The sequence below is a fragment of the Camponotus vicinus genome, unplaced genomic scaffold, assembly GCF_025532165.1.
Source record: "Camponotus vicinus isolate PSW18456_S1 unplaced genomic scaffold, iyCamVici1.0 SCAF_8, whole genome shotgun sequence".
In the NCBI taxonomy this organism is placed as follows: Eukaryota; Metazoa; Arthropoda; class Insecta; order Hymenoptera; family Formicidae; genus Camponotus; species Camponotus vicinus.
The window spans coordinates 18487969-18506477 of NW_028141980.1; the positions used below are offsets into that span (position 1 = coordinate 18487969).

Below are 18509 nucleotides of genomic sequence, written 5' to 3' on the forward strand. Positions count from 1 at the left end.
TCCTTGACTTTTTAATTTGCAAACTATCGTTAAAATCTAATTTATTTCTTAACTAATTTAATTTATCTCTTATCTCGCCTAGTTACTAGCACGCTGATAGAAATATGTAAGGCCGGTATTCATAGTCCGTTCTTATATTTAAGATCGTCTTAAGTTCATCTTTAGATATTGTATGTATCATTTCATTGGCTATGGATTATCTGAAGATGAACTAAAGACGATCTTAAATATAAGACCGGACTATGAATACCGGCCTAAGATAACAAAAATCCGAGAACGCGTGCATTTTTCTCGCGTTTGAATGTCGCGCGTCGCGACGACAGCGCCACCGCTTCGCGCAAGACAGAAGCGCGGGAGGGCGCATGCGCGAGTTCCTCGATGGTCGGGCAAAAACACAGCTGGTCTATGATCCTCGAAGCGAGCTGACGGTCGACCGACTATCAATGTGATTTCCGCGAATTTCTTCCGATCTGTCCGGAGTTGGCCGGAGCTGGCCGGAGCCTGGCCCGGGGAATCTAGAAAAACACGTCTCGGGGAATCTAGAAAAATTCGTCGATCGCGATTATCGCGTGGTGAACAGTGCGGATGTGCGATGTAGCCTGGAGAGGAACGCGGGTCAGCACGAGGATTTTTCGCTTCGGCCCTGGATAAACAAAAGAGTGCCCCGTCTCGACGCATTCCTTCCGTAAGTTTTCCGCGCCTCCCACGCTTAAATAGCCGCATTCGCGGGCGAGATTCCTTTCTAACCTTTTGTTCGATTGGATCCACAGCGGGATTTAGGTCGCGCGACCCAAGATCCCGTTTTATGAGTCTACCTCGAGGTTCGAGGTCTACGCCGCGGCCGCGATGCGTCATGCCAAAAATTCCGAGAAAAGTCGAGGAACGATAGCGCGTGACAATCTATGCTCGAGAAAGGCCTACCGAATTTTTGCGTCGTATGAACGCGACGTAGCGCGATTGTAAAGGAACGTCGGTTCTCGGGCTACCCTTTAACCTCATGTTTTTCAATCTTGCGCTGCATAAAACCCCGCTGTTTCGCGAGCTTATCTCGAGCGTTCCGCGAGATACGATATGCACTTGGATCTTTCCCTCTTACGTTAGAATACAGTTGAAGTACCACGTTTAATTTCTCTGAAGCTTGCTGGGGAATAATTTGTAAGTTTTTATAGATAAAAAGCTATTATCTCGCTATAACTCGTTTAATTTTATACGATAACTTAATCAAGAATAATTCATGAATTAAACGTAATAAATTAAAGAAAAAATAATTTAAAGAAAATAAATTAAAGAAAAAATTAATTGAAGAAAAAAAGACCTTGCATATCCTAAAAAAATCGAATGTCTCACACACATATATACATCATAAATATACATGTACTGAAAGTTTTATACGTATAACTCTTTCTGTATATATATATATATTGAATATGATTATACCGTTGCAATAAGTGAGAGAATTTCGATACGCATAATTATGCTTAAAAGAGTTGTTTTTCAAGATGAAAAAATCGAGAATACTTTGAATAATATTTTGCTTAAATTTAGAATGTAAATTTTTACTTTCTCTCTTACGAAGCTGTTCTCTTTCTCAGATAATTATGTGCATGATAATTCTATTGAACAAATCATGTTTCACATAACAAATCATATTGAACAATCATTTCATTAGTTACGTGTTTATCTCAGGATTCCAAGCCTTTGAGGAATGTAAAGCGATCGCATGTGTGTCTCCAAATAAATCGACAAGACTCGAGTAATTATCCGAAAATTTACCGAGAGAAAAACTTATCTTGGAAGTAATAACGTATTAATCACGTGTATTACGAATTATATCTCTCTTACATGCAAAGTCGATGTAACCGCACCGATCATTGCGACTTTAATTGTTATGCCAATTAACATAATTGGCCCACGTAAGCATCCATTAAGCTACCGTAGGAATAAAATATCCCCCTTTACTGCAGCGTATATTTACGCACCAGTAAATCGAAAGAAATTAATCACCAGTTTTAGGAACTTGATACTATCTGGCAAATTATGCATACTAGCTAAATTAATACATATTTTTTTCCTGAAACAATCGCATACTTCTGTAGATTGCGATCTAAAATTACCGTTGTACGCGAGGATCATTATTAGCTTCACGAGAGATCCCTCTTGATTTTGTAACTCGTCTTGGAAAGTTTCGATTATTGCCATTAAAATTGAAAGTCACGTATATAACTGCACGTTTCTTGAGCAGTCGTTTCATTATCGTGAGTCGTGACAGTTACGTAATTTACGTTTCTCGTAGACGAATGTGAGCCGTGTTTCTTAATGCGACAGTCGAAAAATTTGACATATTTGTTAAACCGGTATGTCTCGGCTACGTAAGGAAATAATAACGTTTTTTCCCGAAGCGGCAATGTTGGAATTGTATCGCGACAGAAATCATCTTGTTTAAAATTACATTTCAAACAGTGGGAGAGATTCCGAGATGTGTATCGCGATAAAATTTGCAATAAAGAAGAAACGGTAAAAAATGATGTAAAGTTCACACGAAGTGAAATAATGTATCTCTCTCTCGTATATCTGATATCAAAATATCAATGCGCGCTTCTCTCGATTAAATGAAATGAAATTCTTCCGAGCCCCACAGCAAGAAATATTCCATTGAGTTTTACGAGCATCGTAGTAATAAATTGTTTTGTTTATCGATCAAGCTGAGTATTAATATTTATCCCATTTATACCTCTGAATCGACACTTCGGACTTTCGATACGCACCCGATATATATGCGTACGCACGCACATTTGAAAGTGCAAGTTTGCGATAATTGACAATTTCCCCGTTCGAGTGTAAAACGAGGATAAAGTCTCACGTGCGACATCGCTTATCGAGAATATTTTTATTTGTAATTTTCCTTCACATTTCATAATCTCTCACGTTGTGACGTGATGCAAGCTACTCGAAAATAAGCTCTCCATTCGTTATAGATTCATTCTCGTTAGGTTCGTGCTGTCCTCTCGGCATGAGGCCTTTCAAGTGCGTATATAAGCGAGAACCCACGCGTTGCGTTGGATCTTTATTTGGGTCTGGTTACAAAGTATGCTCGAGTGACATTTTGTAGAGAGATTAATAGCAATTTGAATTTTTCTTCTTACACAGTAAAAAATAAAATGTTAATTGACATTTGTAAATGACATTTTTCACATGTCAAAAAAAGTTGACTCTAAATTTTAAGTTAAAATAACTCATTCATATGTTACTTCTTGATAAGCTAAAAATGTTAAATAATTGACACAATATTTTACATTTATTTTTGTTATTGTGACTTAAGTGTAATGTAAAAATAATACGCAAATTAATTAAAAATTACATGAAAAAATAGTTACAATAACTCGTAAGAATTGTTGTAGGACATTAACATGTAATAGTAATTATTTTGATTTAAATTATTTGTAATAGAAATATTTGATTTTAGTAAATTTGATTATTTTGTATGTCAAAGTTTTCAAGATTATTTGAAGATTTACTTAAACTTTTCTTAGAATGTTAAACTGACTTTGAGACATGTTAATTGTTTAAAATGATTATGTTAAAAATATTCAAAATAATATTCCATTTCTAAGAGACATATACAAAGTGTCAAGTTATGAAATTGACATAAATGTAACATATGAAAACGTTATAAAAATAATGAGTTATATGTTAATTTTACATTGAAGTACTAATCAAAACGTGGTAACACAAGAAAATTTTAACATATGGACGCACAATTTTTTACTGTGTATTAGTTGCCATGCACGCTTTTACTTCTCATCAAGGTTAATTTATAAATGAAGTAATTATATATCTATATATCTATATAATATATTCTAAGAATGAGTATAGCGAAATCTTTCGTGACGTATCGGTTAGGACGTAGATTTGCCTGGCACCATCAAATCACGATCAGAAATTAACGCTGCAGCAATATTATACAAGGAACTTTTTGGACGCCATCCAGTATCATTAAAATTTCTTAATAAAGCACATGTGTACGAAAGATGAGCAAAGACAGAAATACGTTACTTGAAATATTGAAACTGAAAAATTGCTTTTCGATCATTGCTATGACGTAACAAATATAAGAAAGTAAATATAATATAATAAATTATATAATAAAAAATTTGAAACTCGTGTATATTAATAAAATTTTATTTGTTAAATCTTGAAGATAGAAAAACATAAAGTTTTCATGATTCAAATCGATTAGATCATGACACATGTCAATAAATAAATTTTTTTTTTTATTCAGATTGTGATGAAACTTTTATAGAGAATGCAAGTGCGCACGTATTAGTCATTATTATAAGATTGACTTATATAACTCGAATCATAATATCGCATTCTATTTTTCTGCATTGCAGTACATATTTATATTGTTACCTGATTTCAACGTCAAAACTTTGCCAGAGCACGATAGTACGATAGTGCTTTCGTCTGCATAAATGATTATATAAGATATTTAGATATTGTAAAAGAGAGAGAGCCCAAAATGCCGAGCAGATTATAACATGGATCTTTCACTTATTATAATATATACCTACACACACAAACACACACCTGTACGTGCTTTCTTTAGCCAATGAACATTCTATCATCAGGCCAATGGTTAAATGCCATTAAGTCTCGAGCATAAAATATGAGCAAGCATCTGAAAAAAAGCTCATCGGTTCTGAAATGTAGGGCGTATCATGCTCTGATCAGGCTGAGCTGTACCTAGATTCTCGCTTTTGCATTCGACAAATAATCTACTGTCACGAAGGTGGGCGGTGTGCAATGGTGAATTGAAGTTTCACGTGCCGCGATCTGCAATAATATAATATCGTGTATCGAGGCGTAATTCAATAATCTGAAATATATGCCCTATAAATCTGCCTAACACGAATTCACGACAAACCTCGTATCCTATTAATAGAAATTAATAGAAACAAACGCAACATTCTTTTCAAAAATATTTGAATACACGCATTCCTGAAAATAATTAAATAGTGCTTTATTTTTTTCCAACTGAGCGTATTAAAATCGATAAGAGAGAAATAACGAATCGGTGAGAAATCAAAATATCGCCCTGCGGTATCATGCGGTGCGGCTCCTACAAATGTAAGGGTAAAAGGGTGACCTAGTGGCCGAGCTATCGCGAGGAACTCCAAGACCTTCCAGCACGCGAGGGATCGTTTAATCTGCGCTCGAGGATAGATGGATTCCTCGACAGTTTAGGCCGTATCGTTCTAGGATGGGGTCGACTTGGTCATATCTGGTACCTACCTCACAGGTTCGATCGATTCTCGCGAATGAGACGCCCCGCGTACCGCAACATTCATTTCCGCATTTATGCACCCGAACGGAAATGAGCCCCGTTAATTTAAGGATTTGCCGCCATCGATTATTAGCTATTCTTGATTGGGCAAAATAAAGGCAGCAAAAATATCTTTCTCGTGAATAAACAAACTCGGATATATTTTGACACAACTTTTTCAACACGTAGCTTTAAAATGTAAAAAAAAAATCAGAAAACCAAAGATTTTCCATTGTGACGATGCTATGCAAATATTAGCCTCAATCCACAAAGAAACGAGCTGTCTGAAACGAATAAACGATCGAAAATCTCCGTATAACGGTACGTACTCTAGTTCATTGCACCTTGGTGTTTGGCAATTCTGGTGCACAGCAATTCAGTGTGCTGGAATTTACGAGCGTAATGAGTTATTTGGCTGTAGGCATGTTAGGATTGTTTTCGCATTCAGATTCGGATCCACTCGACGAAATTGAATCTCAAGTGTTTCCGATTGAATACAAAAGGAAATATAAGATTAATTTGTAAATTGCATTAAACATTTTTTTTGAAGTGCAAACTCTGCACTGTTCATTTGCGATCGATAATCAGGCTTTATCAGAACTTCTTCCGAAGGCGGAACATTCCGTGCGTGACAAATGCTTTGCAATATATGTATTTATATTTCGCATGTGTTGGAGATAACATTATCGCACAGGTATCATTAATGTCAAAAGATATCTTATTAAGAGAATAAAATTATTAAAATAATAGATAACGCGCGAATGAGAGAATGATGATTCATAATTTATTTGTAACTGATGAATATATTTTTAATTGTAATAATTATTTATTCTCTCTATGAGTGGTCTGTATATTGAAGAAGATAATTTATCATCAAATATTGGACTTTGATATTAAAACTCAAATATTAACTAATTTAACACTAATTTAACTCAAATATTAGACAATTATACAATAATATTTGTTTGCGAATTATTATTATTTATGAATAACAATTATAAATAAATTCTATTCTATCGTTAATAAATCGATTGCCATTTATGGCTTCATTCTTCGAAAGATATGTAATCTGAATGTAAATTGAAAAATCAAAGCATATTTATGACTGTTTTAAACCATATTTCAATATGTAATTAATACATGTGGTACATATTTGCAGTTTTTTGTTTGTTTATGTAAAGAAGCTCTTCCAACTTTTCGAGGAAAAATAACAGGAACAAACACAATTGGGTTTCAATAAATTCTGAAGTTTTGACATATGTGTATATTTGTGTATACGTTATATATATTCTTTCTTGTTTAATTTTTCAGCTGGATTCGATTGTCAGATGTTTTGCATCAGTGTGTTTTCTTCTAATTTTTCTATTTAATTAATATAATCTATTTAATTAATATAATCTATTTAATTAATAAACGGAAAAGCAATCTTACATTATAGAGATGCATAATGAAAGATTAGTTTGTTGTTTAGCTGAGAGATCGATCTACTATAAGTCTCCCTGCTGTAAACAACTTGTCCACGTGTAGATAGATCCGCCAGGATCTTATGGTATCGACAGTACCCTTGACTTTGAATTTGTCGATCTATACTATCCGGCCATATACTCCCTTCAATTTTTCATCGGAACGAAATCAAGGACGCATGTGATCGATAATCTAAAAAAAACATAAGAGAGTAACGCGAGAGTTTGCACGCTTAAGCTTACTTTATGAACGGAATACGATCGTCAAATATCAATCGATAATGATGCAGTTTAATTATTACTCGAGAAATACAAATGTATACAATTTGTAGATACATATTTAAAATATCACAGGACAAATATTTAATATCTCGAGAGAAAATTTTTAATTTCTGCATCAAAAAGACTATTTTTTGTATTGAAAAATAAATAAATAAGTAAATTCCAGAATCCCTCCTACGGTTTCCTTTCATAAAATTGATGGAAGGAAGTTTACTTGAGTGCTGAAGTTTACTTATTTATCTTCCAATCAGAAAATCTCTTTGATGTGCCACAAAATAATACATAAATACAGGACAAAACGGAAGGAAGTATAAATATAGTAAACATATTTATTGAGAAAGAACAAAAAGGCAAATCGCAGAAAAAAATTTAAAAACTCGAGTAATTATTTGCCTCATACATATTTAATATATGCAACTGAGCTTATCATAGATTTGCGTGTGTAAAGTGAACTCCTGGGTCTGACGTGTCTGTTTCCAATTTACACTCGCTGATAATCAGCGATATATACTCGTTTTTTTGGATTAATAGTGTCAAATTTTTTTTATAATTTTTTTTAGGGAGTGGAGCCGATTAGAAAAATTCGGTCACTTCTATGTAAATCGGAAGAAAAACGCTTCTAGAAATCAGGGAAGTTCATCATTAAAATTAATTAAATTTCAAAACAGTTATTTTAAAATATATAATACAAAGAAAATGTGATGGATTATTTTATTAAAAAATGAAAAATTACATATTTTTCTTCTTTTTCCGAGGATTATTAACCTTTCCTAATTCTTTAATAAGTTGATAATTATATGATTTATATAGAGTTATTATATATGATTTATTTATAGAATTGTTGATAAGATAAAATTACGGAAACGTCAGTAGTACCTGACAAAAGAAATCTGATTAATACGCCAAGTTCTTCCAAACATAATAGAGTAATTCACTTGGTTGGACCAAGATATACACAGTAAATATATTGTATAATCACAGTAAATATATTGTATAATCATAGTAACAGTTATTCTTTAGTTAACTTTACTTTATAAAGATGATACCGAGTTTGCTGGGATGATCGTTCACGTTGCCGAACGGCCCTGATCTTTACGGAAGTGAGTTCATTGAACCGTTGGATCTTGAGATGTCAATGGATCATACGACTTTATAAAGCCTAGTCGACTTAACAACGAGTCAGCTTTCTTATTACATATCTCTTTACCGGTCCAGGAACGTGTCACTGATCCAAAAGAAAAAATCAACAATGTACTATCGACACTCTGTATATATTATACATATAATTATATAAATAAATATGCGCTATTATAATATAAATAATTAATAATTTTCTGTTACAGCCGACAAAAAATGTCCCGGTCAAACTCGTAATATTCGACTCGTAAAGGACGCTAAAGAAGAAGAGATAGATGACAAAAAAAATGGCGTCTACCAGCGGGCACAAGAGAAACGGCTCCAGCTCGAGCATGTTTGCGCACAAACGCACCGAATCGGGGGGTGGTTTCGTCGGTTACAAGCGAACCGAGGGTGGTCACAAACGTGCCGAGAGTATATCCAGTGCCTTTGGCCACAAACGATCCGAGAGTGGCCATAAGAGGAACGAGAGCAGTAGCGGTGTTTTCGGTCACAGGAGGTCCGAATCCGGCAGCAATTATCACGCCGGTCATCGACGAAATGAAAGTATGTACGCGATGACCGGTCTCTACGCTGAAAGCACCGGCACTGGTATCGACGATACTGCGGATCCGCTGCAGGCGACCAACGGCAGACTAACCCACGATACCGTCATAAGGTGTCACAGTAGAAATCCAAGTTCCGGCGTTGTGGATCATAGGTGAGTGGGGAACTTGGCCTTTGCGGCCGAATTCTTTACAAGGATGATTCCCGATCAAATTCCAATCAGGCGACCGCTCCCGACATAATTCTTAATGATATTCGTTAGCCTTCTCTTTCTGTCTCTTAATAAATAATTCGCAGAAAAAAAACATTGTCCCTCTGATCGCATTTTTACTCTTAATTAAGTAATCTAATACATACGACATTCAAACAATATGTTTCTTCACATTTGTTAAGACTTTTAAAGTATCATTCTTTGCCTTTCGAAGTTGAATCTTTGTATTATTTTGCACTATTGTGCTGTCGCGCGAAATGTATCTAATTATCGCCTCGGTAAAGCTTTAGGAAATGATGGCAATATACGGCCGCAAATGCGATGAAATTGCAATTATGTGATCGCGAGAAACGGAAAGTGAAAGCACGTGGTGACCATGACATATTTTGCTGTGCGTCAAGTAGGATTAGTCAGATCACTTCTTCCTTTTTTTTTACGATTATCGCAACGCGTACTCTAGTTGTTCTATCATTTATTTTACGCAGTGGAGAAAGTTTCTAAGAATTTGTTAAACAGGTATGACGAAAATCTCTTCGTCGTGCGCCAATATAACCGACGAAAGACATAACGTCGGAATATTTTTACTTTCACCGCCGAAAAAGACATTACAAGAGCGCAATAACGTTTCATTCCATCGCTTGGTATAATTTAGATGAAGGTGTAGCGCGCTTTGTTATACTTGTCGCACAAAGATAGTTTAACTCTATCTATGCTATCACAGTTAGCGTCACAACTGATAACTTCTACACGCCGCTCTATTATAGCACCGTGTATTCATGCTTTGTTTTCCTCTTCCTATTATTTTTCAGAGATTTTATCATCAAATGTCACAGCAGGAATCCAAGTGCTTCTATGGTGGACAGGTAAAGTTGATATTATTATTCTGCGATGCGTCCAGCATTTATAATACATACACAGTAAAAAATAAAATGCTAATTATAACATTTTTCACGTGTCCCAGAAAGCCCACTTTAAATTTTGAGTTTGAGAAAATAACTCATTCGTCGTGTTACTTATTGACAAACTTAAAATGTTAAATAATTGATGCAATACTTTACATTTATTTTTGTTATTGTGACTTTAAGTGTAATATAAAAATAACATACAAATTAATTAAAAATTACATGAAAAAATAGTTGCAATAACTCGTAAGAAATGTTGAGGACATTAACATGCAATAGTAATTATTTTAACTTAAATTATTTGTAATAGAAACATTTGATTTTAGTAAATTTGATTATTTTTGGATGTCAAAGTTCAAAATTATTTGAAGATTCACTTTAACTTTTCTTAGAATATTAAATTGACTTTGAGACATGTTGATTGTTTAAAATGATTATGTTAAAAATACTCAAAATAATATTCCATTTCAAAGAGATATATACAAAATGTAAAGTTATGAAGTTGACATAAATGTAACACATGAAAAAACGTTATAAAAATATAATAACATATGAGTTGTATGTTAATTTTACATTGAAGTACTAATCAAAACGTGCTAACACAAGAAAATTTTAACATATGGACGCATAATTTTTTACTGTGTATGTATATGTATTGTTATCTATTTTTTATTATAACACACGATAACGCTTATTTGAAAAGAATTGCTATGCTTATTGAGTAAAAAAAAGTGACTATTTTTGTCTTAGAGAACGTATCATCATTTGTATAGATGGAATGCATTATAATTTTGCATTTATAATTTTCTCTGATTTCATTCACGTCATAATATGACTTGGACATAATTTCGCGTTTTTTTCTAAATTCGAATCTTTTTTTATCGTATTTTTTTATTACCGAGTCTCGCCTTTTTAAGACGTTCGCTTGCTCATTGTTTGATCTTCTTCCAGAACGGAGAAGGAGAGACCTCAAACTCCGCCGTTTAATCCGGATTCCAAGGACTGTGGGATTCTAAGTTGTAGGCCGGCCTTCATTCAGAGATTTGCCGGAATAAAGGTACGCCCATTCAAATACCTGCCGCACAGTTATTCGAAAGAAGAAAAGAACAAAACATTCGCAAAACGATATAACATTACTTAGAAATAATATATTATATAAGCAATCTATTTCTTTCTTTTTCTCTCTCACGAGTTCATGTCAAGAACATTGTCACACTTAAGCGGTGAGTGCCGCTTCAGTTTATACGGTACCTATCTACGCGGATGTACAAAGCAAGTCTTGTGACTCACGCTCGCGTTTGAAAGGATACGCAAGATAATTAAAACTGTACATAAGAGACTCGATTAAAATATATTTTTGATACATTAGAATTTTGCATTAAACGCCAAATAAATTCGCGGCACTCGATTTTTGAAATATGAGATGTTTATAGTTATTACAATAATATCAAAATCTATGCTATGATCAAAACATGATAAAAATATAGAGAGACTCTACTCACAAGGATTATGTCATCTTAAAATATAGTACGTCTATTGCGCAAATGTATGCTTCCTTGTAATTTCCAAGTATTCCATGACACATGCTTGAAAATTATATTGATTCATTTACTTTATCTACATGATGATTGCAGGTGTTCGTATTTCTCCTGTCGTTCCTTGTTACATTGCAACAAGCGCTTAGCTCAGGTTACATCAATTCTGTGATAACAACCATAGAGAAGAGATTTGAGATCCCGTCCAGCCTTTCGGGCGTCATTGCAAGCTCTTATGAAATCGGCAATGTTATTACTGTCATTTTTGTCAGTTATCTCGGCAGTCGCAGACACATACCTGTATGGATAGCGATCGGTATGATCTTGATTTTACTTAAAAAGAGATCAATCTCTCTCTAATGCAGTTTTCACACATCTAGCGGTACACTAGCTAAATGTTGTCTAATTGTATTAACTCGTGATTTTTTTCATGATTTAGGTGCAGTAATAATGGGACTGGGATCGATGATCTTTATGGTGCCACATTTCACAGCAGAACCAAACTTGACGACTACCGCAAACCACTCCAATTCAGATAATATCTGTCGCGGTGTATCATTACGCGAACAAGATATGGGTTTGGGTAAGTATTTTTACATTTCAGTCGTTTTTAGCGATTTTGTAAAAATTAGTATTAGTTTTTTAATTAAAAATTTACTTGGAAATGTATCTTTCTCCACAGGTCGACTTTCATCAGGGTTATCTTCACCTCCCTTAGCACCACACAATAATATAAGAGGTGATAATTGTATACAGGGATCTCCGTCTACAGCCGGACCTGTTATGCTATTTGTACTTGCTCAGTTACTATTAGGATGTGGAGGTTCTCCTTTATTTACTCTTGGTACTACTTATATAGATGATCATGTGAGACCAGAAAGTGCATCTTTATATATCGGTGGGTCTTTTATGTTCATTATATTACACAAATATTTGCATGGTTAAATAATACATTTGAAATTTTAATTTTTTTCCTTTAGGTTGTATGTATAGTATGGCGGCCTTTGGACCAGTATTAGGTTTTCTTCTTGGAGCGTATCTCTTGTCTTTCCATATGGATTCGTTTTCTGGAACAATTATAAGTATCGGTAAGAAAAATATTTTTCGATATATTCGTTTTGTATGTTTTTTTTCAATTTTTTATCTTGTTGGAATTTATACATGATATAAATTGAACAGATCCTGGAGACCATAGATGGGTTGGTATGTGGTGGGGTGGATTCCTACTTTGCGGATTGCTTCTCATTTTAGTAGCGATACCTTTCTTCAGTTTTCCCAAAACTCTCCAACGCGAGAAGGAAAAGATACGAATTATAGAAAAAAATAAAGCATTATCGCAAAAAGAAAAAGAGCAATCAAAAGAACCTAAAAAGGAACCAGTAAATGATAGCGGTTATGGCAAGGATGTTAAAGGTAAATCAATATATTCAAAATTTCTTTAATAAATTTGTATTAATGCGGTAGAACATGACAAATTAGGATTAAAAAATCTTGAATATTAAGAAATTAATAAACCTTTAATATTATTTTTCTTACGACAGATATTCCACGAAGTATGTGGAGGCTTGTTTGCAATCCAGTCTATGTTGTAACATGTTTGGGAGCATGTATGGAATTGGTGATTGTATCTGGCTTTGTAGTATTCTTACCCAAGTATCTCGAAACTCAATTCAGCTTGGGGAAGAGTCAAGCCAGCATCTTTACGGGTTCGGTCGCTATACCAGGCGCCTGTATTGGAATTTTTTTTGGTGGATGTATGCTCAAACGTTTAGAATTAAGACCGAAGGGCGCAGTGCAATTTGTTCTCGTCTCAAATGTAATTTGCCTGGTGTGTTACGGTCTGCTGTTTTTCCTTGGCTGCGAGAACGTAAAAATGGCTGGGACCACTATTCCGTACTTTAACAGTAGTACAAAGGGCCCTGAACCCTTTCAAGTAAATCTTACTGCCGCATGCAACTTTGGTTGTGAATGCCGTATGACGGATGTCGAGCCGGTTTGCGGAAACAATGGTCTGACATATTTTAGTCCATGCCACGCAGGTTGCACTGCCTTTAGTTCCAAGTCGAATTTTACAAATTGCGCATGTAAGTCTTGTCACACATCGATGCGATATTTTCAAATGATTATCTCCAAATATATATATTGAGTTTTTTTTTCTTTTTTGTTTTCTAGGTATACATGGTAATCTAACTATGTTACCACCAGCTGCTCCAGAATTTGCAGAAGTAACCGTTGTGCCCGTAGCAACCGCCGGTCCTTGTATTTCACCATGTAGAACTATATTTCCATTTTTGATTCTTTTATTCTTTATGACATTTATTGTTGCCGTGACTCAAATGCCTTTGCTCATGATAGTATTACGGTAAGTAGTATCTTTATACTATAAATGCTTTTTTTTATATACTAAATTGACTGTTTTATAGATCCGTTTCTGAAGAAGAAAGATCTTTTGCTTTGGGTATGCAGTTTGTAATCTTTCGGTTATTTGGCTATATACCGGCACCGATACTATTCGGCAATTTAATTGATTCTACATGCTTGTTGTGGAAGAGCACCTGTGGGGAAAAGGGAGGTCGATGCTTACTTTACGATATCGAACAATTTAGATACAGGTTATATTTTCTTGCTTTAATATATATAATATTTTTTAAATATTTATTTTCATTTTTATGCAAATACTCATCGAGTATGATGATTTTAGATATGTCGGCCTATGTGCTGGGATAAAAATTTTAGCTTTAGCGCTATTTTTGATCGATTGGTGGCTCGTAAGAAGAAGAAGACAAATGGAAGATCAACCACCATCTTTCACTGTCAATGAATTTGTAGGTTCAATCATCAGTCTAGATAAATGTAAGTAATAATTAGAACAATATATTTTAATTTCAATCTATTAATGTCCAGCACGATAATAATGTATGATATGAAACATTGCACAGTATTTGAAGAGAAACCACATCAGAATTTAGGGGATGTTGATGCGACTTTACCGAGTTCTGAGATTGCAACACCATCCTCTATTTCGTCGCCTACAGAACCTACAAAATCAACGAATCTCGAAGAAACAGGGTCGTCGAATCAAACGCAAGGTTCAATCGAGACGACAAATCGCTCAAAAAATATGGAAATTGAAATTCCCGATACGAGGCAAGCACCACTTGCTGCACAAGAGCAAGATGTTGAGATTAAACCTTCAAGTGGTATAACCGAAAATCGCAATTGCGATGTTTAATGTTTACTTTACATTAGAAATTACAATAAATATATTAAATTAATGATATGTATAAATTTGTGACAAATTACATTTATTTGTTTTTATTAGCTAATGGATTTTAAAAATATTTCTGAAAAATATAGATTTGCTTATCCACATACTTACATCTTGTATGTTAAAAAGTATAGAGCTCTAATATAACAATATTCGCAAGAAGAAGACAAAAGTTCATATATGATATTAATATATGTTAGAAAATAATACAGATTATTTAAATTTCTTCTTATATAGATTTATTATTCAAGGTAACATACATAGATATATTTATATAGATTTATTATTCATTCAAGTTATTATTTATTATTCAAGGCATTCAATCTATTATTTATTATCCAATTATTCATTTATTAATTTGTCACAAATTTAACTATATGTTATTTTTAGGAAATATAATATCATTAGAGAATGAATTTTTACAACAATCGTGTGTGTGTGTGTGTGTGTGTGTGTGTGTGTGTGTGTGTGTGTGTGTGTGTGTGTGTGTGTGGTGTGTGGTGTGTGTATTAATAAATAGATATGTATAACGCATAAATGTAGCGTTTAAAATGTACAATCTTGAAATTGTATTATTCATTGCACATTTAGATTAATATTGTTGCTATGTGTATCGTTAATGAGAACGGATATGAGCAAAGGATGGAGAAATGCGGATAAATTTCTATTGTCGTCCGTAAGAAATCATGTAAAGTAAGCCTTGCATCATTGCAAGAAAAGGCCAACGTAATGACGTAATTGTAAATACGAAAATTCCTGCCTTAAAAAAATACAAGACTATAGACAAATGTATATTTAAAAATAATGAACTAAGTACCATACATAAAACTAACGATCTAATATCACTAGTGAAGAACAAAAGTTACAATTTATTTTATAACTAGAGTTAGATTTCTCGAAACCAATAGTCAATTTAGTGTAGGGAAATAAATAACGAAGATTAGAGCATAATGAATTACGAGTAACTTCTGTTATTGAATAACGTATTGATTTGTATCTTATATTTTTCTATAGATGCAATTGTAAAATTGCGCATTATTAAGTTGCACATATGATCTCTTATTTTTTGTTTCCTTTTATTCTTCTTTTTCAATTTAATCAATTTTTTATTCCGTAACTTTTCAATAGAATTTTATAAAGTATGTTTCTAGAGGAAAAAGAGGAAAAAATGGACACTTATAAGTCATATATATACGTATATCCTGTATGATACAAATGATGCTTTCAATCAACGAAGATGGTATTTTTATTTGCACATTGTGGCTCGGTAAATCAATGATTATAATTGGGATTAATATTACTGCTTTGTCTTGAATAATTCTGACTTTATACAGAAAACTCACTCTGTACGGGGAGTCTATTTGCTTCGTACCTGACAATCTCTTGAATAAATTTCGATATACATGAAAAGAAACTATATAAAATTACTCAGGAATGAAATTCTATAGAGGGTAGGAGGCACCTTTAATTTAACTCAAAATAAAGAATTCTCATAAATGCGAGATACATGCCACACACAAGAATGCAAAATGAAATTATAGTATAAAAGAAATATGAGTGTTGTTTTGCTGCAAAGTGGAATCCTAAAACATATGATGTGAAATATTTTAGAGTACTGAGCCCTAAATAAACCATAAATCGAATTAATTACAATTGCTTTTTGCATACATGTTTGCCGATCAATTGGTATACTTCTTTATATGCTATCTGCTTTGATGATAAATACAGTCAATAGTTGTGCTTTTCTATAGAAGGAGAAGTTTATGCAATTTTATTTGCTAGACTCGTTACTGTCAATTTTTCAAATAGTAATACATATTATATTTTAGAAGCAAAATTTTCAGATTTAATGTAAACTTCATCAAAGTTGACCGTTCGTATCAGTTTGGCGATAGCGATGATCTCCATGCACGCGTACGCGTATGCGTGTGCATACGTGCGTGTGTATGTGTGTGATGCGTGCGTGCGTGCGTGCGTGCATGCATGCATGGTACGTGGTTTCGTATGCGTGCATGCGTAGTATACATCTATATTATATATTATATATATTATATATTATACATACATACATACATACATACATACATACATACATATATATATATATATATATATATATATATATGTATATGTATATGTATATGTATATATGTATGTATATAATAATTAAACACACATATATCTACTTTGTGATATAAATTTCTTCCGAACGGTAACCTTTGAAGAAGACTGTAGAGAATAATACCAAGTGCTGTGAATAGAAGGAAAAAATATATATTAAATCAAATTTAATTCAATTAACATGTCGATAGGAAGGGATGCGGACTAACATCAGATCTTATCTTAAGTGACTATACTGTAAATAGCTAATGATTTATATTGAGAAAATTTGAAAGAAGAATTACATCACAATATAATCTTATTTATGAGGTTGCCATAAAACGATATTTCTATGTATATGAAATGAGAAAGAAGATGAAGACGAAACGTGTAATCAATTTTAAAGAATATATCTCATAATATTTGCGTGTAATCTATAATTTATATATGCATAATTTATATTTATAGACTTATAACAAGGTTACTTAAATACTTTTGTAAGAATTTTTCTTTCCTCTTTACATTGATGTTTTTAGATAATGATGTAATATTAATAATTCTTATGATTACTGAATTTTTGACTGTATCATCAGTTTCAATTTTCGTAATTATATTTTCCTTTAACCTCACGATCAACATTAGTTTTACGATTATTATAGATTGTATTACTATTATTATTATTATTATTATTACTATCACCATTATATTATTATTAATATTACAAGTACTATGATTACCACACACACTATCACTATTATTGCTAACTATCGCACTATAATTTTAATTTTACAAGCGTTTTTTTCGTTTGGTTCAACCCATTTTGTTGCAATCAGTAAGATTCCTACATGTAACATTCCGGAGCGACGATAAATAAAATAAATCATTTTATAAAAAAGATATATCTTTATGCGCGCGCAAGTGTGTGTGTGTGTGCGCGCGCTTGTGTCTTAGCATTATTACAAATGAACGATCGAGTATTTACTAAAGTTTGTAGTATGTATATACATACATATTACATTCAATTGAAAAACTGTTATGTAAATACGATTATTACAACAATGTAAACTGCTTATATAGATAATGTATTTTTTGTAGGGACCATAATATATGAGCGAAGTATATACTGTTATAAAATTAGTATTAATAATACAAACTAATAATGAATTCTCTGTCACATTTGTGTGAAAGCAATATGCGATTACTCGAGATAGGAAGGTAGCGAAAAACAAGAAAAGTCAAGATCATGAAAATAAATATTATTTACACTTCTCTTTGAATCATCTTCGATAATTATAATTGTATGAATTAATACGGTTTTTATTAAATATTGATTGTGTAAAGCAACATAGGATACGTGACGAGAAATATTAAGTAAAGAACATAAACAGTGCGAAACATTTTAGAAATTTAAATTCAGAGAATTTCTTTTTGCTTAAAAACATAGAAATGAGAATATCGCAAATTGAGATTTGCCTTAAAATAGAAAAATTAAATAACTTTCTCTCTCTTTTTCTCTTTGTCGCCTTCACCCTCCTTTTTCTTATATACATACGCATACACACGAATCCAAATATAAAGAGAAAATTATAATAATTTAATTATGTACTAAAGTGTTGTTCTTCAATCGATATATATTCGTGTCTTAAGATTATATTTTCACAAAAAAGTTTAGTTATATAAAACACGGTTGATTTTGACGAATAGAAAATACAGAGATCGATTATATTGCAATGCATTTTTTT

The 18509-nt window shown here is 33.0% G+C and overlaps 1 protein-coding gene across 2 annotated transcripts; it reads left to right on the top strand.

Moving 5' to 3' along the window:
• The first annotated feature begins 392 nt into the window (after nucleotides 1-392).
• LOC145975350 (solute carrier organic anion transporter family member 3A1-like) lies at nucleotides 393-18266 on the top strand. Of its 2 annotated transcripts, XM_083105768.1 has the most exons (16): nucleotides 393-685; nucleotides 7905-8026; nucleotides 8108-8319; nucleotides 8412-8905; nucleotides 9772-9825; nucleotides 10816-10921; nucleotides 11499-11715; nucleotides 11839-11982; nucleotides 12082-12297; nucleotides 12380-12487; nucleotides 12579-12812; nucleotides 12941-13483; nucleotides 13572-13761; nucleotides 13823-14011; nucleotides 14101-14252; nucleotides 14339-18266. In XM_083105768.1, exons 4-16 carry the CDS (start codon nucleotides 8481-8483, stop codon nucleotides 14629-14631), a joined length of 2871 nt encoding a protein of 956 aa, XP_082961894.1. In that variant the 5' UTR covers nucleotides 393-685; nucleotides 7905-8026; nucleotides 8108-8319; nucleotides 8412-8480; the 3' UTR covers nucleotides 14632-18266. The 2 variants fall into 2 exon arrangements, with proteins under 2 accessions (XP_082961894.1, XP_082961895.1); XM_083105769.1 differs by lacking the exon at nucleotides 9772-9825.
• Nucleotides 18267-18509: the final 243 nt, after the last annotated feature.